Raw genomic sequence first — 24,032 nt, forward strand, 5'->3', positions numbered from 1 at the left:
CTTCTGGGGGAAGCCAGCTACCATATTATGAGCAGCTCTATGGAAAGTCCCACGTAGGATGGAGCCAAGGCCTTCTGCCAGCAGCCATGTAAGGAGCTCAGAAGCAGATCCCCCAGCCCATCAAGGCCTCAGACACTACAGCCCCATGAGTCCCCAAGTCAGAGCTTACCACTGAGCTGCTCCTGGATTCTTGATCTTTAGAACCGAGGTAATGAGTGTTTGTTGCTTTAGCTGCTAAGTTTTGGAGCAATCTATTACATAGAAATAAATTAACAGTGTGATCACAGCTTAGACCAGGTAATAGTAAGCAGAAGCAGTGAGTTACTAGTAGTTGGATCTGGACAGCTCAAGTTTGAGATGCTGATTAAGACATCCAAGTGGAGAATTCAGGAGGCAGAGTAGTCAAGTTCTGAGAGCAGTCAGCATTTGGACGGTATTTAAAGCCAGGATTCTGGTTAAGATCCAAAGAAAGAGCAGAGCTGAGGAAGCAGCCCAGTTACTGAGCCCTGGGACCACACAACTAGGAAGAGGAGGAGAAGGGGCACATGGTAAGGAAGACGGGAGCCCAGTCAGGTGTTCCAGGAGTCCCGTGAGGGGCTTCAGGAAGAAGGGTGGGGTAGTGGGGAAGGAGTGTTCACCTGGCCACTTGTATGGTGAGATGGAGGAGACAAGGAGCCATGCTACTTGGTGGTGAGATGGACGGCAGCAGAAGGGCCAGGACACAGCTGACCCAACTGGAAGGAGAAAGAAAACACAAGCACTATATTGGTCTCTTTGGGGCCCTGTGCTTCAGGAAGGTATGTGTGCCCAGGAGGTTAAGGGGGATTTTTATTTTAGGGCAGCTGTTAGCCCAGTTGTAAGGTGGTAGGACAATTCAGAACAGAGTGGGAGACACGCACCGAGATATCATGAATGCCTCCAAGGTTCTGACCTGCACTTGAAGCTCCAACATCGGAGTTCCTGAGGAGGGTGAGGCCCTCCTGGGGTAGGGGAGGGGGAGCTGGCATATAAATGTCAAAGCCCTGACAGTTGTCAGCTTAGAGCCACAGATAGTGTTTCTGGCCGGGCAACGCTATCCCCAGGGCAGAGGGATACCACAAGGGACCAGGGCACCGCAGATGCTCTGGGCAAATCCAAGAGATGTTTAATGTAAAACCTGACCCACTAGAAGGTAAAGAAAATCACCTTGGCCTCTCAGACTTGGTTTCATAGTGGACTTTACTGGGAAAAGTTAGTGTAAAAACATTTAAATTCATAAAATTTAAATAAGACAGCAAAATTATACCTTTTAGCTATAGTAATCGCTATAGTAATCACAAATAAGGTGTAAGTCTAAATTATTGCCTAAGCAAACACTATTTTTTGTCAGGCTTCTGTTGCAAAGCCCAAGGCAGGAAACACTGCAATTATTAGAAGTGAGCCCAATGATGAATTTTCATTTGAAGTGGAGGAAAGGGAAAAAAGCATGTTCTGATTAGGGCATCACAACATTCTAGTCTGAAAAAAGCAACTTTATTAATGTCCTGCAGCAGAGTACATTAGTAATTGTAACCAGGCATTAAAATTCTCATTTCAGGTCATAAAGAGAGTAATCAGTTTTCTTTATGATGCATTATGTTCTACTGAGCTTCGTGTGGTTTGTCCCTCCAAAACCTTTCTAGGAACGCTCCTTCTCCAGGCAGAGCTTCCTAAGATGCCCAGGTAGCTTACTCGGGAACATCTTTGGTCATGTGACACCAGCCAAACCCCCAGAACCCAGGACTGGTGGAAGCCACTTCCCTAGCCAAGGCTGATTTGATCCCTGCATCTCAACCTCTAATGCCACACTGAGAACTCGGTCAAGAGTGCCACTAACAAGTTAATGTGGGTTTCTCTTTGGTTATGGAATTATTATTTAAACTTATAAAAAATATAGCTAGAAATGTGCTCCTGAATTCCAAAAGTATTTCTGACCAATTTAAACACAAGTATGTCCTTGCCAAATTCACCACCTGGACAGGTTTAAAATCTGCCTATTTCCCTGTGGAATCTAGTATCAGTGTTCTATTTAGCAGATATATTTGAGTGAAGAGCAGTGACTGATCTTTAGAAGCCCCAAGGGGTGGGGGCAGCTGGCAAGGTGGCCCTAGATGCTGTCCATGGCTTTGAACTCGCTGAGGGCCTGCACAGGATTCACATGCTTCTTCTGAGATGCCCGTTTAATCTTGGTCTGTGTCTCATCCTGCTTCTCTCTCTTCACCAAGGGCTTTTTCTCAGGTGCCTTCATCTTCCATGACACAGCCGGGAGGTTGAGGGAAGCCATGCCCTGAGACTTCTGATATTTGGTGGAGGCCACGTAGGATGCCTTCACTGTCTGTACCACCGCATTCATCAAGTTCTTGGCCGCTTGGATCAGGGACATGGCGCTGTCCACCTGAGAGGCACAGACAGGGTGGTGAGTATCACAGGCCTGACCTCCAGCCCCATGTACACCAGGGGTCTGGGCAATAGCCACATTCCTGATTTGCTCTCCCAGTGGCTACTGCTCTGATCCAAGAAAGCTTAATATGCCTGTTTCACATACTTAGAAGTCAAGGGAGTAGTATCAAAACCACAAGGTACCATCACCTTGCCTGTCCCCACCCCTTCCCCAATCTTTATTCAGACTCAAAACCCAGAGGAGGATCAGTCTGAGTGACTGTGGAGTTATAACCAGCAGTGACAAGGCGGCGTCGTAGACAGAAACCCACCACTTTCAGTCATGACCTAGGGACCATCGGTATGTCCCACATACCATGGAGTCTTTCAAAGGAAAAGCCCTGAGATGAGCAGAAGCTATGGGGAACCCAGCAGGCCAAGCAAGAACTCCTCTCCCCCTGGCCCAATGTGATGAGGGGTCCAGAACCATGGCACAGGGAGAGATTCTGCTTGAATACTCTGTGAAGGGTGGAGGAGGTCTGAGAAAGTCTGGATAGGTTATCTTTGTAATTTTGGAACAGGTTCAATTTCTCTCTAGGGGGAGAACAAGATAAAAATACTTTTTCCCAGGGAGAGGCCAGCCAGGAATTGGCTCCCAGCTGTCACCAGGCACTGCAGTTCATCAGGGTGCCTGACATGCGGCCCATGGCCACCAAGGACTGAGACGAAACCAATGGTTTTTCCACAGTGAACTTTCCTGGTTTCAGGGCAGATAAGAAGTACATGCGGCCAAGAGGCTACTTTCATTTTGGAAAATCACTTTTCATGGATATAACTTACCCCAGAGACGACGAGCTCCCCTCCTAGATTCTGCACCTCAGCCTTGACTTTGCTGCAGATGTTGAGCTGGTGGCAGTAGAGGGCGATCCGCTGCAGGTAGGCCAGCAGGTCCTGCTTGCAGGCTGAGTCTGGGCACTGATGAGGAAGCAGCAGGTTCAGCACCCCGACCCAGGCCTGGCCCCAACACAGTACCCCCATATTGGGCTCAGCTGGGTACAGCTCAGTGCACCGTAAAGGGGAGGGGAGTTACCAGTTATTGGGGAACGCCGGCCCTAGGCTCACTCTGCTGGGGCCCACATCCCTCAAAGGGAGAAAAAGCCTCAGCAAGAGCCTGGTTCTGAGAAAAGGGAGAGAATGCTTTGAGCTACATAATAACCACCCAAGTGTTCTTCTGCTCACAGGCACTTTATGTGCTCAACTGTGATACACACTGTAAACATGATAAAAAGGAGATGTTAACTTTCAGCAAAGATGGGGGATGAGTGAGTAACCTGACGCAAAGGAAAGAACACCTGAGATCTTGACCAGCTTCAGGGAAACGCAAGAGCAGCCCATTTCCCATCCTGTTGCCAAAGCTGAGGATGGCTTAGGAAGCCTACTTCGCCAACAACAAAATAGAGCACCTCTCACAAGTGTTTACAGCAAACCCTTCCCTCCGGTGAGGCTGGAGTGTACTGAGAGGTGGTCTCAACAGAGGCCTGGAAAGCATGCTGAGGCTCCCGAATGTTGTGCAAGGAAGCTAGTGAAGAACTGTGTACCCCATCTGGTCTGCCCATTAGGACTGTGCTCATGGCCGTGTCCCACATGGAGTGGAGGGCAGGACCAGTGAGGAGAGGCTACCACCTGCTGGGCCTGGGCTGTGGAGGCCTGGGCTGAGCTAGTGGTTGCAGAGAGGAAAAGACTGGGTGTGGCCAGCAGATACACCAGGGCTTAGTCCTGAATTGCAAAGAGGGGAGTCAAGAAGGACCTCTGCATCTTTGGCTTGAGTGGTGAGGAAACATGGCCACTTGTTCTGCAGCTTGGATCCTTCCGGGCAAAGGAGGGGACTGCAGGGCTGGACCTGCAGACAGAAACTCTAATGGGCAACAGGGGCTCTGAGAAGAAACTTAGAGCATCAAGGGAGATGTAGTGTAAACGTGCCAGGAGGCAGGAACCACATTTGTTGATACATGCATATGGAAGCAAAGGGATGAAGGCTGGGTGCTTGAGAACACACAGTACAGGGGACAGAGACATCTGTCCCCAGCAGAGCCCATCAGCTTTCCAAAGCACTAGCATGGGGCTCCTAATTCTTAGACGAAATACCCCCATGAGCTGCCCAGTTTCAGTGTGGGAGGCCCCCAGAGGCAGCTCCCAGCTGGATCTGCAGGCAAGGAGGAGAGAACAAGCAGCAGCCCACAGTAGCGGCTGCCGAGCCGCCACCACGGCAGACGGCAGGATACACACACCTGCTCTAGAGAGGTGCTCTCACGCACACTGTGCCTGGCTCCTAAGACTTGTCAAAGGAAAGGAGGAATTCAGAAATCCTTACAAATCTCTGCTGGTATTAATCAGGGAGGCTGACAAGTTAAGCACAATGTCAGAGATAAGAAGAGTGTTGTGTCCCCAGAAAAACATTACTGTCACCACCTTGGAACGGTCCAGGTTGGGGTGACCTAAGAAACCCAGAGCAAGCCTCTCACTCACATGGTCTGCAATGGTCCGGCCAAGCTTGTCCATCCTGGATCCAGCCTCCGCAATTTTCTTGGCGGCACTGATCACGTCTGATGTATTTTTGAGCGGCCCTTTACCTCTGATGAGAGAGAACACGCATTGTCCTATGTAACTGGAGATGGACAGAAAAAGGAAAGGTCTGCAAAGCAGCACAGGTCACCTCTGTGCACGTGGTGGGGGTGGGGGCGGCTCACCGGGTGAAGTCTGTCATCTCCATCATAATCATGCACATCTGCTTGGCCAGCACGATGATGTCGTTACCACTGTCGTCCCACTTGGACACTTCGGCATCCAGCTTGCTCTTTTCTTCCTGGAAGCTGGCCACCTGTTCTGCAATTTTTGCTTTTTGCTCCTGGGGAAGCTGAGCCATGATCGCCTGGAATCAGAAGCACAGAAAGCTCTTACAGAAAGAGAAGATGAAGTTCTCACAGTGCATTAGCCCAGAGTATTTCTACCAAGCAATCTATGACATAGGTAAGATAATGCTTTAATAGATTTCATTTTTCCTAAAGGTCCATTTCTTCTCATTTGGAGCAGAAGTTTACAGCAGGCTGAATTTCCGACCCACTTTCAAGAACAAGTTTTTGTGTGAAGAAAACACATTGCAAGGGATAGAAACCTAACATGGAAGCTTCCAGATCACATCTGTACAGGAACAGAAGCTGCTTAATTTTTTGGTAAGTTCATCTTCTGCCTGCTGCCGTGGGGAGAGGACATATGAGAAGGGAATGATGCATGGAGCCCTCTCCCTGGTGGGCCATGCCTGGGCACTTCCCATGGCTTCTACTTTTACCTATGTGACATGGCACTGAAACCCTATCAAAGCAGCATCTGGAGGCCTGGTGCCCACCTCAAGGCCCACGGACACCAAGCCTGGAACTGTTCCCCACTCAGCTTCCCCAAGTGCTCATGATGGAGTGGGGCCCAAAAGCAAGGATGCATTTGCTGTTCAAAATGATTTCTACGGAGTGCAAAAAGACTCCACAGAAATATTTTTTGGCATGCTCCCAAAAACATAAATGCTATTGATTGAAGATTTAATGACTCAAATGAATGCAATGGCTCTGAATGATTTTCTTGAATGTACCACTGTTGTTTTTTTTGTAACCCATGAATAATTAAATAGTTCATACCCATGATATCATTGAGATGGGCAAAGACAGCAATCTTTTTCAAATTTCACAATCCTTTTAACAAACATTGCATTGACTGGATGCTAGGGCGCTCCCGATGCAGGGCTCTGTCATCAACCAAAGCCCCGGGGCACAGCTGAGGCAGAGGGCTTGTTCCAGCCCTGCTCCCAACCAAGTAGGCATTCTGGAGGAACATACAACAGGCTAGCATGTGCCACAACTGAGATTCACCTCAGTCCTGCTGCCCGAGAGAGAGAGTGGGAAAATGGTGTTCTCAATACTGAATGTTTTCCTAGAAAATAAAAAGCCAAGTTCCTAGTGGCACAGGGAAGAGCTGCAAAGTGAAGTCAAATGTGTCCCTTACCCGGGCACTTTGACCAGCTATCAGCTGATCATCTTCTGTCTGGACGCTTGTCCTACTTCTGACATCGAAGTCCTCCGTCTCAAAGTCAGAGTCATCCAGTTCCTCGGGTGTCTACCACCAACACAGAGATCACAAGTCAGACACAACCCTGGGGCCTCTGAGCCCAATGTATGAACACCCAAAATTCTGGATTTTCATGTGCCATGTTCCTAACAGTTCTGGGGAATGAAGTTAAAATCATTATTCGTCCAAGACCCCACCTCACTAATGCCCACGTTGGGAGTTGACCCAACAAACACCAGGCAAAGGCACCACATCAACACTTGCCAAAGGGGCAAGGAGTTTCTTATGGGGGCTGAGGCTTCAACTTCCACCAGAGTTAAGACTCTCTTTGAAATCATGTACTCCTCTAGCACCTGTATCCCAACACAAAGGTGACGATTACTCTGGGTAGGAAACACACGGTATTAAAAAGAAATATTTTATCCAACATTAAGCATATTTTTATGACCTTCCCACTTGACAGCAAAAAAAATTAATGAATTACATAGTATTGGGGTTTCTCTTAGGATACTGCTTTGAGGAGTACAAATAAGCAATATATTTTGATAGATCCTTTTTAATTTTATCAATGCAAAAAGAATATGGCAGGTAAGGTCTGAGTATGTACCAAAGGTTCTGATTACCAGTCCTAGCTCTTTAATTATGAAATAAAATTCCTCTTTCGCACAACCTCCAGCCTCTCATGATTAGCTGCTGACTTGAAACATAATGTTGTCTTCTGGAAGTTATCAGTAACAGGGCAGCAGGAGGAACAGCTGGGGTTGGCTCCTGGCCTAGCTGGCCGGCCTGTGACAGGAGGGCAGTGAGGCGAGTCCCTCATCTGCACCAGGACCTAATCCAAGCCCAGCCCAAGGACTCGCTGTGAAGCCCCAATGGGAGGATGTGTGAGGAAGCATCTGGCCCCGCCAAGACTATCTTGGGTTTGTACACAGGCAAATGCCAAGCCTGTCCCTCAGTGAGATGAGGCAAGGATGGCGTGGGAGTCGAGGGGTCACACTAGGCAGCAGCAAGCCACAAGGAATACCGAAATGGAAGATCCTGGAGTCTCTCTGACCTGGCAACATGAAACACTACACCACCATTGGCCATTTTAAATCCTAGGGTCACAGACACCTGTGGAGGATCTTTCTCAAAGACGTGCCTGCTGGTAATACCTCTGCTTCTGTACCCCTCCAGCAGAAACCCAAGAACTGTGCTTGCCAAGAAAACCCAGTACCTCCTCTTCTTTGATTGTTGTGGAGTATCTGTGTGCCAAGTACCGTTCTGGGCCCTGGAGGTACAAAATAACTAACACACAGCAATGTCCCTGTTCTTGCATATATACAAATGGGAAAAATGACAAGAAACAAAATGAGAAAGTGAATTTTATCACATAAGAAAGTGATGAGTGATAAAAAGCAGTGAGCAGGATATGAGAGGTACCTGAGAGGGAGTGTTCTAGCACCATGGGGTCATTAGAACCAAGGCCCAGAGGGAGGAACTTGCCTGGGGAATTAGATGAGCAAGGAAGCCATGGAGAGAAACTCAACTCACTGCCTTCATGTCACAGGTCCACTCCGGTCAACAAGTGCCCCAAGGGAGCAGCAGGCGATGAGGTCCTGGAAGGCCTGCAGGCTAATGTAAGGACTGGTGCCCCACACAGCCTGCAGAGGGTGCTGAGCAGTGGGTAACATGATCAGACTGAAGCTTAAAAGGATCACTTGGGTTGCTCTGTGGAGAGTGAGACTGCAGGCATCGAGGGATGAGAATAGGGAGGCAGCTGCATGAATCCAAGTGAGAGAGGCTAGTGGCCTGGGCTACAGTGGGGACTGTTCACATGTGCTTTGTATGGTGAAGGTAGATCTGACAGGATGTGCTGACAAATCAGTGTGGGACAGGAGACCAAAAGAGCAAGCAAGAGGGAATCTGAGGTTTGGACCTGAGCAAGTGGAAGGTAGGCTGCCATCAACTAACATGTAAGACCAGGTGGCACAGGGTAGGGGTAAAAGATAAGGACGTGCCTGTTAGATAACGGAGTGGCAAAAAGGGGCAGGTGAGTGTGGGACTCAGGAGAGTCACCCTGCATGCTTTTCTCAAGTCTTACCCACCAAGGGAATGAGGATGGTTGGAGAAGAGTTTGAGAACTTTGCTACCAGGCATGCCACTGGTCAGAAGCTGAAGAGATGAGGACAAAGCAGCAAAGCAGACTAAGAAGGAGGGGGGCCAAGAGGTTTTCTTAGAGAGGAGGGAAAAGTGCCGCGAAGAAGGAATGGGACGGTCTTAGGCAGGAGCACTGGGATAGTCACAGAGAGAGGGGAAAACAGTGTCCACGTGCACAGCCAGGGCAGGGAGCAGGCGGGATATCCAGACCATCGCCACACCAGAGAAATAGCAGGCCATGCAGGAGGCAAGCAGGAAGGTCTGAAACCGTCCCCAGGCGCTAAGACTGGGGGCAATGCTGGCTGGTTCCAGGACCCCAGGAGGGGCGGTTGCCTGCACTCTTATGGGCTCAGCAAATGGCAGATTCCATGTGGACCCTACTGTGCAAGGCACCAGGAAGTGAAATGGTGCAATGGATAGTCTGTGGACTAACAAGAGATGCAAAGCTAGAAGAGGAGTGAAGCAAAGACCAGAGAGGCCGAGTGAGGGTGGCGAGGGAGGAAGATTCAAGGTTGTCACAGTGCTAGAGAGTGGGAGCTGCAGAAAGCAACACCTGACACTGGTAATGATAAGGAAGGAGCTGAAGGGCTGAGGTAGAGGACGAGACAGCAAGCAGCTGAGAGTTCCCGGGACTGGAAGGATTCTTGAACTGAAGTAGCAACAGAGCTCAGGTGCACAGCCATAAACAAGGACCTGCCACATGGCTGCTTCACAGGCCTCTGCCCGCCACGCCCCAGCTCCAGGGCTCCCCGAGGCCCATGCCTCTCCCAACCAAGGCCCCAAGACCATGTTCCTGCCAGGCCACTGACATCCTTATGTCCCAGCACAGTTCCTTCACGGCCTGGCCCTGTGCTGGGCACATTACCTACATTACAGCTCATTAAAACCACCAGCACCTCTGGAGATGAGGGAACCTGCCTATAGTCTGAGAGCTGGGAGAGGGGCCTGGGAGGCTTGCCTGCTCCCAGGACCTGCTTTCCCACAACAGGACTTGAAGAAATGCATGCATTTCCTCGCATGTCTGCAGTATCTACCCACTTAAACCCCTCAAAACGTTAACCTCAGCCACCCATGACTCCTCTTTATCATTAAGGTTCCTTTCATTCTAAGTGTCTGTCAGTATGGAAAAGAAGTCTGGAAAAATAGGGCTGTGTTCATTACCAGTGGTCGATGGGACCCTGCGTCCCTTCACACCACTGAGCTATGGCTGCTGGGTTTAACCTATTATTCACCCAGGCCAGGTTTCTTCTTGGCCACCGTATACAGGGATGGAGAAAGCAAATCAATTCCCTGCCCCCAAGCCCCACCATGTCCAGGGGATCAGGAGCCAGTAAGAAAAGTCAGCAGCCAACCAGGCAATCCATGAACATTTCTCTTTCCTCCTCACCCCCAGGGAGGAGCAGCAGCGGTCCTGCCCAAGTGTTTCTACACTGCATACAAAATGGGTCTAGCCTCATGCCACTGCCTTAGAAATGGCCTCTGTTTCCAGCTGACAATCTGGCTAGATTCTGCATGGTGCCAAGCTGAGAAGATAAAAAGTGGGGCAGAATCCCTGCCTACCTTGAGAGGTTTGACTAGCAAACCATCAAAGTGTAAATGAAACTCCCCTGAGCCTAATAGCCCAGCAGCCCAGCCCAGCCCAGCCCAGCCACTATCTCTGTAGCAGGCAGGCCCTGCAGGGCAACCACAGCTCTGCCGTGAGAGTGGGGCCTGGGCTAGGCTTGCAGGACCCCTGGGGGACTCTGGAGAGAGAGACACATACTCCCTGCTCCCAGCTTCCAGACCAAGAGGCTCATCCTCAGAACAGGATGTGAGAGATGAAATGCTAGGGAAAGGCCAGCTGTGAGCTGGCCCAGCAACCTGCATTGTATTAGAGGGGACAGTAGTTTCTCAAAACCCCTGTTTATGCCACCTCAGGGGGGGGCTGGCCTTTCCCTCACATGGTAAGAACTGCTGTGTTCTTGGAGCAAGTGGGTCCAATGGGGCCAGGAGAAGGTGGCACTTTCCGGGAGCATCAGCAGCAGCCGCCACAGGCTCTCATCCTTCCCGTGCACACTGAGCCCCAGGAGGCTCCCGCCACTCCTTCAAGGACAGCAGCACTCTACGTGAAGGATAAGGGAGTACTCAACCGAAGAGCCTTCATTCGGTGTTACTTCCCTCTAACTTACCAGAAGCCTCCTATTTGTGGGGATGATATGCCTGCAACTAAATCCTTAAAGTCAACTCACATTCGCTCCCCTTCTTGGCCCAAGTTTGGGCTCTAACTTGCAACTAAAAGTCATTTTAATTTTTTTTTTTTTTTTTTTTTTTTTTTTGACAGAGAGAGAGAGCACAAGTAGGCAGAGAGGTAGGCAGAGAGAGAGGAGGAAGCAGGCTCCCTGCGGAGCAGAGAGCCCGACGCGGGGCTCGATCCCAGGACCCTGAGATCATGACCTGAGCCGAAGGCAGCGGCTTAATCCACTGAGCCACCCAGGCGCCCCTAAAAGTCATTTTAGACAACATAATTAAATATATCTCATTCCAACAGCTTTTAGATTCATGGTTTTAATATACTGCCACCGCATCTGGTGAGTTCCGGAATGATGCATTGCTCAAGTGTAGCGAACGATAAGAAAGAAGCTGTTAAAACGTCTAAAATGCAGTTACTCACCCTTATCATCAAGACTGCTTTCCTGATGTCCCGGATGCCATCGTACACCAGGCGGGAGGCATCGATAAACTCATTCTCATCCATGGGCTGGGCGGGGTCTGAGCTGAGGGCTTCCACGGCCGCCTCCACTTGCTCCGTAAAACGTGGCATGACTGTGGAGAAAGAGGCGACTCTACCTTTGTGAGCAGTATTTACGGTGGAAATAAATTAAACGCTGTATTTTACCAAGACTCAAATCATCTTTGTCTCTGACCAGATTCTGCAATACCAGATTTGGATGGGTGAGCCACTGAAGTGAGACAAAGTGGAGGCCTTGCTTAAGAACAGGACCAACCCCCAACTTAATTTAGTATTTATTCACTAATAAGACTCAACAAAGAAGTTCATCTCAAATATGTTCACAACTTTTTCCATCATAAGCTGTGGGACACATGGGAAAGAAAGGTGAAAACACTTAACTTGGCGGATCAACTTCTCAAAGTCTGATGTTTGACCCAGACATGTCGTGGGAAGACCTGCGCTGTGTCTTGATCTCACCCTTCCTAACCACAGCGTCTGGACTCACAGGCCATCTGTGTGGGGGGAGCACAGTAAAGGGAGGGAGTCCCCGAACCTGTGTTGGAGAGCAGCTTCGTGGCTTCCAGCACCTTCTCTGTGTAGACCCCTGGCTCATAGTTGTCCATCTCTGAGGTCACTACATGAATGACCCGAGCAGCCCGGCCTCGAATCGCACCAGCTGTGCGGTCCAGCCCGTCCACGTCTTTCTCCTGGAGAGCAATGACGCATTTGTTCACATCTTCCAAAATGTGATTCTCTGAAGAACAAACAAAAACCTCAATGAGGAGAAGGCATTCCACTAGAAGGGGACAACTACAGGCTGGCATCTATCGCTCACTCAGTGCTCGTTCTGAGTCACCTGCAGGGCAAAGCTCCCCATGTATCATTTCACTGAAGAGACCAGACTCACCACTGGATTAACTGTCACACAGAAACTCAACCTGTAATCACCTCCAAGAATAACAATCTTCAATTCCAGGTTTATAGGAAGAGGGAGAGATGAATCAAGATCTTTAAGGCACAACTGTTCTGTAAGCCAGGCAGAAAATTCAGATCACAGAAACCTTAATAACTTCTCTCTTCTTTTAATCTCACTGACCTTATGTCCAAAACAAAGTCTAAAATAGAAGAAAACTCACTAGAAGGCTCTATCCTTCCAGTCCCTTGCCCCTCCCTCCAGCAGATGCCAGTGGTATTCAGACAATTTGCCAAGAAGCCAGGACAGCTCTGGAATAGAAGGTGCTGGAAAGCAAAATGAAGCCTCCTCTGGAAGTCACCGAGGGAACCCACCTGGGGCAAAACATTTAGTAATCCTTTCACAGGTGGGCATGGAGCTACTGTGGTATTTGCAAAAACCCTTGAATCCTGTTAAGCTGACAGGTGACGCCTACTAGTTATAGACCTGGATTTGGAAAACGCACTGAAACTATTTTTCCTCAAAGCAAAATGCTTGACACTGGATTCTGGGAACCCCAGAGTAAGGAATCAGCCTCAGTTTTATCTATAGTAACAGCAAAGTGGAAGCAACCAAAATGTCCAAGAGCAGAGAAGGTATAAAATATGGGCACTACAGAGCCATTCAAATGGATGATGTCAATCTGAACCAGCCCACCAACCAGAATGGTGAAGGAAATGTTCTCACTGCCCCAGAAATGCAGAGACCACCAGCAGACAGCCCAAATGACAGGGCTGCTCAGACTCTGTAGCGGGGGAGGGTGGGAGAGTGAAAGAAAGGAAAGCCCCCATGTCCTCACTTGGCCACTGTCTTTCTGTTCAGAAAGGAGTTTTCTTTAAGACCTTTAAGAACTTGTAGAAGACATGCTCACTCGCTTAAGCCAAAAGAATACCTGGTACAACAGGTCAAAGACCAAAGGTCCTGGTTTTTCTGGAGGAGCCAGAATAAGCAGGGTAAATGTTAGCTGCTTAAAAAATGTTATCTGGTCACTTCTTTGCCAGCCCTGGCCATCTTATGCACGGACATGTCATTATTCTGGACTGCCTACTGATTTACTCCATTTCCAATAGCCATTCCCCTTCCCCTTGCAGCCTCTGCTAACATACTCAGTCAGGTTCTATGTGACAGTGTCTAGAAGGGAGGTAACAGTAAGCTTGACCTCTTAAGATAGTCTAAACAAGACAGTGGTCATGGTGCTATTTCCTTTCATGTCAAAGGGAGCCAGAGGCAAGTGGTACTTAGTGTATCTACCAAAGAACAGTGTACCACAGTGCCCTGCCTCTGGGCTTCAGGCTCTAGTGTAAGCCCCAAGAGAAACCAAAGCCCTCCTCTTTGTAGTTCCCAAGAGACTGCAGGCAAAATGAAGTAAGATGGAAAAAAAAAAAAAAAAAAAATCACATGAGGTAGTAGTAATGATGTAAAAGAACTGAAAAGAAGGTTGGTAAAAATGTGCTTCCTATAAAATTAAACACCTTGACCCTGGCTCCCAGGAGTCCCACTCCTTGGTATTTTTATCCAAAGGAGCTGAAAACTTAGGTCCACATAAAGACCTGCACATGGATGTTTAGGACAGCTTTGTTTGTAACTGCCAAAAGCTGAAAGCAACCAAGATGTCCTTCAGTGGGTGAAGGAAAAAATGAGGTAAATCCAGACCATGGGATATTATTCAGTACTGACAACAAATGAGCTACGAAGCCACAAAAAGACATGGAGAAACCTTCAGTGTGTATTAAATCAAAGATGCCAATCTGAAAGGCTACATACTCTGTGATTCCAACCAAATGACCTTCTGGAAAAGGCAATAAAACTATGGAGACAGTAAAATATACTGGGAGTTGGAGGCAGGAGGGAAGAACAGGCAGAGTACAGAGGACTTTTTTAGGGCAGTAAACACTATATAGGACACTGTAATGATGGATACATTTGTCCAAACCCATGGCAGGTACACCAACCAAGAGTAAACAGTAATGTACACTACGGACTTCAGGTGATAATGATGTACAGGTTCATCAACTGTAACAAATGTGCCACCACGATGGGGGAGGCTGTGCATGAGCAGGGGTACAGATAGATGGAAAATCTCTGTACCCTCCTCTTAATTTTGCTGTGAACTTAAAATTGCTAAAAAAAAAAAAGTTCTTTTCTTTAAATAAATTAAAATATTTCCAGTGAAAGCCAAAATACAGTATGAATTCCTATTATAGAAGGGAAAAATGAATTACCACTGTATGGCTAACAAGACCCTAATTAAAAAACTAGAGCAGACTTGCTAGGGTTTCCATCATTGTACCATTAACAGAGAAAATGTTATTAAACTTTTTCATAAACAAATTTTAGGGAGGATATGGAAACCAATCATAAGAATAAATGGGTGGGGAGCCCACTGGTAGAAGCACCTTTTATATGCAAACTCTTTACGTGACGTAAACTGAACAGACTGACACTGAGCCTGCACATAACTTGTGCTTTCGCTAAACCTAACACATTTTTTTCATTTGTATTTCATCTCACCAAGGAAAGGAAAATAAAAGAAACAAAAAGGAAGAAGTATTGCTAACTAAACCATGGACCAATGTTTTCTTTTATTGCTGATTTTAAAATTCATCCCTGTTTCGAGATTGTTAATTCTGGGGAAACACATCTGAGAATCAATGAAGCATGGCATTCTTTTTCATTCATTAGACAAAGTAGCCCCAACTTCCACCAAAGATTTGTTAACCTTCATCTAGACACTGATGTCTTTAAAAATCAATTTTGACTTTCTTGAATTCACACTGGCTTTCTTCCAGTGAACCTAAACCAAGGAAGGGCTTGCCATGTTTTAGCAACAAAGGAAGCCTTCTATTTTGGGAAGCTGACTAAAGTAATAGTCTCTGCCGTCCCTCAACAGCTGTCTCTAGGAAAGCCCCATCCAGCTGAGGCCACCACATACCCAGGACACAAGCAGCAATTCTGCTCGCTACACTTCAGCCATCAGGCAGAAATGAGTTTCCACTGGACAGATACAAACAAGGGAGGGTTGGAGGTACCTATGTTAACCTAAACCATAAATTACTTTAGCTTTAATTGAATTACCAAGGAAACTCAGCATGGGTCCATTATGAGTTGACACCAATCTGTATCCCATTACACACACTGACTATTCAACATTAGAGGTGCCACTTAAGAGTAAAAAAGTCACAAACACAACAGTCTATCTAATAAGGGATCATATTATGGACACTATTATGTTTTTCATTTCAAAACCTTTCTAGGCCTGCCTCCACCCATCTACTTCATCCTTTTTGGTGACTGCAAAGTACCCTAATGAATAGATGCAGGGGCCATAATTTACTTATCTAGTCTTCTCTTAGACATTTTGCTTGACAAGAACATCCTTGTACAGGTATTTTGGCAAATATTTAGGTACATATCCCTGGGGAAAATTTCTAGCAATAGGATTACTAAGTCAAAAGGCATATATGTTTGAAGTAGATGTGTGATGCCTAACTGCCCTCCAAGCACCAAGCCAACTGGAATTCTCTAAAAAGGCTGCATGAACTCATACTTCAATCCATGATGAGTAACAGGGCCCATTCTGTGTACCCTTTGCTCTGGCTCTACTTACTGATGTAAACTTATGCAGACACAGGAGATGACAATATTAATACTTCATACAGAGGACTTAATCTATAATATGAAATATTCTGAGTGCTTGACATTTAACTCTTTATAGACTAGCCATTAAAAAAAAAAATTAGGGGCACCTGGGCAGCTCAGTAGGTGAAGCCTCTGACTCTTGGTTTTGGCTCAGATCATGACTTCAGGGCCATGGGATTGAGCCCCACGTCTGGCTCCACAATCACTGTGAAGTCTGAGATTCTCTCCCTCTGTCCCTCCCCCATGTATGCCCATGCTCTCTAAAATAAGTCTTTTTAAAAATAAAATTAAAGGGGCGCCTGGATGGCTCAGTGGATTAAGCCGCTGCCTTCGGCTCAGGTCATGATCTCAGGGTCCTGGGATCGAGCCCCGCATCGGGCTCTCTGCTCCGCAGGGAGCCTGCTTCCTCCTTTCTCTCTGCCTGCCTCTCTGCCTACTTGTGATCTCTCTGTCAAATAAATAAATAATCTTAAAAAAAAAATTTAAAAACACCATTAATTAATGAGGAAACCAAGGCACGTAAGTATTAATTGAACTGCCCAAAGTCACACAGCTAGTGGGCACGGGAATCAGAAATCACACCCAACTTGACCACTACTTTATCTGTAGTTTCACAGGTTTTTTGCTCTCAAACACAACCCCCACTCCTAATTAGGTGTAATAATCCTTTTATTTAGTGGCCTTCCATCAAAAAGAATAGTAACAATGGCCTTCCGTCAAACCAAATTCTTTGGGCACACTGACACTTAGTGAAGAAGGATAAATCACACTCTTAGGTGTTGCCCTAAAGTATCTAATGTGGTATACTATTTGTTTCCAAAAGCATGAGGTAAAGAAATGTAGTAAGTCCAATTAGAACCACTCTAACCAAACACTTGAATTTTTTTTTTTTTTAAAAGGGGTAACTAAAACTTCCATATATAACCAGAATAAACATATAAGAGTAAATTACACTTTCATGGTAAACATTTATCAAATACAATTCAAATGAAATTCAAACAGTCTTTATCACTTTGATAAATTTCAAACTCCTGTCCTTAAGGGATCAGTCAGTATAAATATACTTGGGGTTTGCTGAATGCGCTCTACCATCTGAACCATCTCCAATATTTACAAGTCACATTCTGAATAAAACTTGGTGAAAAAGAGTCCCCACTCTCTCTTCCCTGGGCTGGGGGAGGGGGGGGATGCATAACCCCTGAAGTGCCACTGTCTCATACTTGATATATAGGGACCCAAGTTTCCTTTGCCCTGCAGCCTCATGAAATGCTTGGTAGCTTGGCCAGATTATACACAATATGACCACTACTTCTCGAGCCACAAATTTAGATATGACTTGTGGCAAGTATGCGAGAACTTTGGGAATCAATGGAACTGAATATGCAGGAACAATATAGAGAAAGAAGCCCTATTCCCTAAGTAACTTATCCCTGAAGGGGTTCTTGGCTAGTGGACAGCTACAGCGAACACTGAGGCACCATCAATTCCAAGAACGATCTGATGGTGGAAAATCAGTAGTGGAAATATTCCACAAAATCTATCACACTGCCAGAGGTACCAGAATACAGTACAAAACAGTATACAACAACCACTCCAGGGAGTCAAGCAGCTTCCTTACTCTGCATTTAGCGAAGATGTATGATGTCAGAAGCCAAGCTGAATCGAGACTCTGTGCTGGGCACTTGCCTGGCAGACTCTACTCGAAAACATGCCAACCTCACTGACAGGACTGCTGAAGCCCCAGTGTGCCACAGAGCAAGGGGAAATTGGCAAAGAGGGCACATTAGGATGAAGACAAGATATGACTCCTTGTCCAGAGGCTGTCTATGAATGCTACAGACTGACACCTGCTCTCCAAACCATGGTGTACAATGAGAGATGCTGTCAACTGCACCAGGGCGAAGGACTGGACACCAGTGGGGGCCTGCCCAGTTCAAACTGGGGTTCCTCATGATGAGAGCTAGTCACTTCCCTAGCAAGACTGGGTCAGGTGAGATGGGAAGACATCTCTAGTCGCCCACAGAGACATACATGCTGAAGCTCCCATGGGTGGGGGAAGTGAGTGAGGACAGAAAGTGTGAATGCTTAAAACTGGTCAATGGTGGAGAACTCTGCCTAGGCATTTGCTTGTCTCCTCCTTCATCCCATGTCCCTATGAGGCACACCATAAGAAAATTATAAGAATTATGAATAATAGGGGTGCCTGAGTGGCTCAGAGGGTTAAGCCTCTGCCTTCAGCTCAGGTCATGATCTCAGGGTCCTGGGATCGAGCCCCATGTCAGGCTCTGCTCAGCAGGGAGCCTGCTTTACACCCCACTCTCTGCCTTCCTGCTTTTGATCTCTTTCTGTCAAATAAATAAAATCTTAAAAAACAACAAAAAGAAGAACTATGAATAATAGCCTGGCCCCGTTACTCTTAATTGCCTGCCTCTGCTAAGCGAGCCTGTGACAAAACTTTGGAGAAATACACTGGGTAGACCTCTAAAATTCAGGTACTCTGAAAATATCACTTTCTGACCGAGAGAATTGTTCCATGTTTTTACTGTCTAAACTCCTTTCCATCGAGTCGACCCCTTATATTTTCCCTCATCTGCATAAACATTGAATATACTCACTAGATAAAAGCGTATCTGTTGAAGAATTTGATTTCTCTTTACCATGCTTCTGTTTTAAGTCATACACCCTAAAGATACTGCCTGGATCCCACTAAACGCTACCGCAGAATCCTTTTTTGTTCTCCAATTTGAAGAATGTTGCACGAGGGACGTCTGATTCTATTACATTTTATTTTGCTGTAAGGAGGACTGAAAATCCCTTGAGACCAAGCCTGAGCTAAACCCAACCTAATCAGAAGAAATAAGTTTAGGAATGTAGGATCTATCTCTGGAGGGGGGCTTTACATTTAGATTTCAAAATTTGTTGTTTGCTTAAAAGTGTGCTGTGAAGGTGGAATGTTTTTCTCTAAACCTATGAAAAAGAATAATTCAGTACTTCATTGGGAAAAACAACAGAAGGCCAAGATTTCCCAAAAAAGCCATTGCTGCATTTTTGGCACCTGCAAAGATGTGCTTGCAAATGGCTTTTTTGTTTTAAAGTACCAGCACCTGCAATTTGGCAGTCCTGCAGCAGCGTGGCTTATCCTCTCTTTTTGCAGTTTATGGATTGCACTCCCCACTCTCTCAAGTACAGCCACAGCTACCAGTCCCAAGGAGAACGGGCAGGGACAGGAGGACATTAATATGCAGAACACACTGTCACCTTAGATACAGGTCATTGCTGGAGGACTGTGCTGTGCATGTACTTAAGCCCCGCTTCTCTTTCAAACCCCATTGACACTCACATCTCCCATGCCACAGCCTGTGGTTCCCTGGGGTGACAGGAAGTTTTAGCCCTACAAGTACCCAGCAACTGAATCTGACCAAAGCCACTGGCCTCAGGAAGCCTGGCACCTCCAGAGAGCAAGCAGTACAGCTAAGGGCAGCAGAGGCCCTGTTACATGAAGAATGCATTTATACTTGCTCAACTTGAAGGAGATGGATTGAAATTTATCTCTGTGTGATAAACAGTGAATTGCAGTTGACAGACATTTTCTATATGAATGCAATTTACTATGTCATTACCAGTTTATGTTTATATAATGAAATCAACTGTTTTTGTGAGGTGAATTACCCAGATTTATTTTTTGCAAGTTCATAATTAAATGCCACTTAAATATTTCCTCTCTGTTTTCTATCTGTGCATCATGCAGACAGAGTCTTTCGAAAAGTAGGCAGTTAAACTATGATCATTTCTGAGGGAGAAAGGAAGAAGCTTTCCAAGAAGGCGGGAAAATTATTCTCAAAAAGGAATTCAAGGTGATGGTGCTGGGAATCCCTTAAGTTTCACAAGATCGTAAGAAATAACCACAGCCTCCTCCAGGACCCAGGTCAGCAAGAGGGATGGGTCATTATGGTGGTGTACAGGTCACAGTTGCAAAATCTTACTCTACACAAACAGGGGAAAACTGCCAGCCAGCTTTCTATTTCCTATTTCTAAGATCAAGACCAGCCCCACCATAAGGGAAACAATTTCAACCCTACCTCCCACTGCTGAGGAGTCAGTGACAGTTTATTGTTGTTAGCTGCTGATGTTTTTTTAATTAAAATGAAAACCAGCACAATATTATTGCTAGAATAATTTAACTGCCCAGACTTAGGGGCGTTTTGATTGTCCATTATTGTGACTTAGGTGAAAAGTAATTATGCACATTCTCACATGCTTCTCGGGGGAACCAGCTCATTACCTGAGACAGCCAAGAAGTCATCAATGGAAGTAATGTCATCGACAGCATCTGTAAGAACACGGACTTGTTTTTCCCACTGTTCTTTAAAAAGATCCATGTTCTCTTGGGCCAGTTTACTCTGTGGTTTTGCTGCTAAAGCCAATGCAGCATTGATAACCTGCAAAGATATGGAAGTTCCTTGTTTACTCTTTCAGATCATGAAAATAAAAGTATGGGGGCCGCTCTGGTCAGTGCAGTGGCTGTGCTTTGTCCCACATGCATCTCACCAGGACCCGCCGTACCACGTGCTCCACTGCAACACTCACTAAGATGGAGAGAAGTGTCAGGCAACAGGCTGTATATGTGAGTGTGGCACAAACGCACTGCAAGTACAGACAGGCAGTGAAATAAACAAAACTATCTCCAATCTCCACTCTGTGACAGCAACTTAAAATTTTTTACATTATATTCCAGGCTTTTTTTACACACACACACAATGTAAGTACACATGTCAAAAAATATATAACATTATCTTGTTTCTTCTTTTAAGTACATCTCCATATCATTAAATATATGTTAAAGGTATCAACTGTTTCTTATTCCATCCTGTGGATGTACATCACTATTTTCCTATATGATTTCCAGGTTCGATCCAGTTACCCACCATTCTTAATTATCTTGTGATGAACATCTGGTATTTCAGGTTCTACACGGGAAGTATAGAATTTCTTAAGCTTAAAAAGTAATTTGTAGGGGCGTGCCTGGGTGGCTAAGTTGCTTAAGTGCCCAACTCTCGACTTTGGCTCATGATCTCGGGGTCATGAGATCAAGCTCCACATTGATCCCAAAGAGTGTGAAGCCTCTTGAAGATTTTCTCTCTCCCTCTGCTCCCCATCCCCTTCACTCGTGCATACACTCTCTTTTAATAAGGAAAGGAAGGAACGAAGAAGTAATCTGTAAACTGCCCCCCCCCGCCCCGGTTAAGATGTAATTCACATATCAAAAAAATTTGGCCATTTAAACTGCACAATTCACTAGTTTTTAGGATATTCACAGTCGTGCAAGTATCACCCAGTCATTTTAAAAACGTCAACAAAATTTTCATCACTCCAAAAACAAATCCAGTTATCTGTCAGCAGTCATTTCTCATTTCCCTCAGCGTTCCTTAGGTCTACCTACTGGCATCTACTAACTTTACTTTTGTTCTCTATGGATTTGCCTATTCTAGCAGTTCATATAAACGGAATCCTATCAATATGTGGATTTTGTAACTAGCTTCTTTCACTTAATGTTTTCGAGGTTCTTCTACGCTGGAGAATGTGCCAGCGCTTTATTCCTTTTTATTGATGAATAATATGCCATTATACAGACATATAAAGTTTTATTTATCCATTCATCAACTGATGGACATCTGAACCATTTTCACCTACTGGCTGTTATGAATAAAGCTGTTATGAACATTCATACACATATTTCTGTGTTTTCATTATTCCTGGGAATATAGGTAGGATTGGAATTGGAATTCAACTTTAGAGAAACTGCCAGACTGTTTTCCAAAGCAGTTGCAAAATTTTACATTCCCACCAGCACATATGATGGTTCCAACTGCCCCGCATCTTCACTAACATTTGTTTTTTCTTTTTTTCTCCCACTCTTTCTTTCTTTCCTTTTTAATGAGAGCCATCTTAGTGGTATAATAAGGCAACATGGAAGGGAAGCAAAGACAAGATGAAACCAGTGGGATGGAAGCAGAGATCTGGACAAAGCAGAAAAACAGCTACCACAGAAGCATCTGGACATGCAAAGTGGAGGACAGGATCTGCGATAAATTTTGTTAGGTGCCATAGGAACTACATGCCTTCAGGTCATTGTTTAATTCCCAATATAAAGGAGCAGTATTCAAGAATAACATCAATTTAGCCCTCACAGACTTGTTACCAAACAGAAGCAGCACAGCTTGTAGACTGGTGCAACTACTCCTCTTCCTCCCAGAAACAAGGAAGCACTGGGCCACTGAGACTGCCAGCTAGAGATTCGGAGGCACAAGGAACTGGACAGTCTACTTATTAGTTACTGACAGCCCACCACTTTCAAAGGTATATGGGTTTAGACAGCCAATTATTTGTGAGACAAGCCGTCCCACCATCTTTTCATGTGTTGTGCAGTGGTCTTCCCTCTTTTCATCATCTCAAGGCTTGTTCTCTCCCTCTTTTCCTTCTTGCCATTCATTCACTTCCCACCAGGTGGGTCACCACTGAGGACTACACTCTTCATTTCTTAACTCACTGATTCACTAAATGCATCAATGAATCAGAGCAAGCTAGACCTTTTAAGAATATCTGGCTGAAGAAAATGTTTCCTAAGAGCAAAATAAACATGGGCAAGGAATTAATTGTATGTTTTAAATATGAAGATAATTCCTCCATTACAAAGAGAAAATTGCTTTGTTCTGTAATATATCTTATCTCATACAGTATAATGGAGAAAAACCACCTTGTCTAAGGTTAACTTTCTCATTTTCATTTACAGAACTGTTTACAGAGGATACTTGATAAATACTCATTTCTGATGACTTTAGTAAATTATATAGATACTTACATACTACTTCAAATAATCATCAAACATAATACTTAGTGGTGAAATCTAGAATCATTTACCTTAAAAATAAAGATGTTATTAATGCTATACCTATGATCACCATTAGTTAAATAATAATATAACAGTCCTTCTAGCCAATAAAATAAGATGGGAAAGGAATAAAAGAAAAAGTTGTTAGAAAGTGACCACAAAATTACTTCTCAATACAGATGATCTTTGTTTATCTAAGAAACTGGAAAGCCAACTGAAAAAAATTTTAGAATTATTAAGAGTTCATTAGGTAGCTAGACAATATAAATATACTTTAAAATTGAATAAATTTTTCTGTATGCCAGAAAAAAAGTTAGAAAATGAAATGAGAGAATGTTCTTTTTGAAAGCAATTAACAGGAAATAAAGGGGGTTAAATCTGTGAAGAAACCCACATGAGTGAAGTAACAGTAAGTGACTAAACTTTTCAAAGTTACATGACAAAAATTCAAATAAAGAGCAACATATTTCTTGTTTGGGGGTAGGAAGAATGACCTATTTATTCACAAATTCATCTAGAGCAATAAATAGCTGGGAATAGCAAAACAAAAAAAAAAACAAAACCTTGGGAATAGAGAGCAAGAGTAATGAAGTGAAATAATTAAAAATGTAATACAAAGCTAAAGCCATTAGGAGAACCATCTGAAAACAGATCCTATCAGGTGCCTGGGTGGCTCAGTTGGTTAAGCATCTGCCTTTGGCTCAGGTCATGGTCTCAGGGTCCTAGGATTGAGCCCCACGTGGGGCTCCCTGCTCAACCGGGAGCCTGCTTTTCCCTCTCCCCCTCCCCCTGCTTATGCACTTTTCTTTTGCTCTGTCAAATGAGTAAATAAAATCTTTTTAAAAAATTAAAAAAAAAAAAACAAACCCTATCACAGAGCATAATTCAGTGTACAATATAAGTGACATCACATACCAGCAGGGAATAATAGTACATTATTTTTACATTTGATGTGCTATCCGGACAAAAATAAAATTAAAGCCTCACTTCATGCTTATATTTAAATGCTATGACTGTTTCCAGAACGATGAGATAACAAAGCTAAAGAATTTATTTATGCTTTTATTTAATATTTAAAAGAAATATTTCTCACTTCTTGGAAAATATCCCATATTTCCAAGTAACAATGGGAGAAGTCAGTTCATAAATTTGACTATATTACTTCTGTATTTAAGTATACTTACACAGTGTTA

The 24,032-nt window shown here is 45.0% G+C and overlaps 1 protein-coding gene and 1 long non-coding RNA gene across 2 annotated transcripts in view; one reads left to right on the forward strand and one right to left on the reverse strand.

Moving 5' to 3' along the window:
• Positions 1-1,200: 1,200 nt before the first annotated feature.
• The window catches only part of CTNNA1 (catenin alpha 1), a 190,317-nt gene continuing 167,485 nt past the window's right edge, over positions 1,201-24,032 (reverse strand). The window contains exons 11-18 of the mRNA XM_045998668.1: positions 20,233-20,389; positions 11,913-12,113; positions 11,300-11,451; positions 6,448-6,558; positions 5,145-5,326; positions 4,924-5,029; positions 3,238-3,372; positions 1,201-2,413 (exon numbers count right to left, since the gene is read on the reverse strand). Coding sequence (XP_045854624.1) covers positions 2,126-2,413; positions 3,238-3,372; positions 4,924-5,029; positions 5,145-5,326; positions 6,448-6,558; positions 11,300-11,451; positions 11,913-12,113; positions 20,233-20,389 — 1,332 coding nt within the window. The 3' untranslated portion in view covers positions 1,201-2,125. The remainder of the gene's footprint in view (positions 2,414-3,237; positions 3,373-4,923; positions 5,030-5,144; positions 5,327-6,447; positions 6,559-11,299; positions 11,452-11,912; positions 12,114-20,232; positions 20,390-24,032) is intronic.
• On the forward strand, positions 2,329-23,555 carry LOC123937880. Its single transcript, XR_006817636.1, has 3 exons — positions 2,329-2,434; positions 5,463-5,627; positions 21,892-23,555. It is a non-coding gene; the product is annotated as an uncharacterized LOC123937880 (long non-coding RNA).

The sequence above is a fragment of the Meles meles genome, chromosome 3 (genome assembly GCF_922984935.1).
Source record: "Meles meles chromosome 3, mMelMel3.1 paternal haplotype, whole genome shotgun sequence".
NCBI classification, from domain to species: Eukaryota; Metazoa; Chordata; class Mammalia; order Carnivora; family Mustelidae; genus Meles; species Meles meles.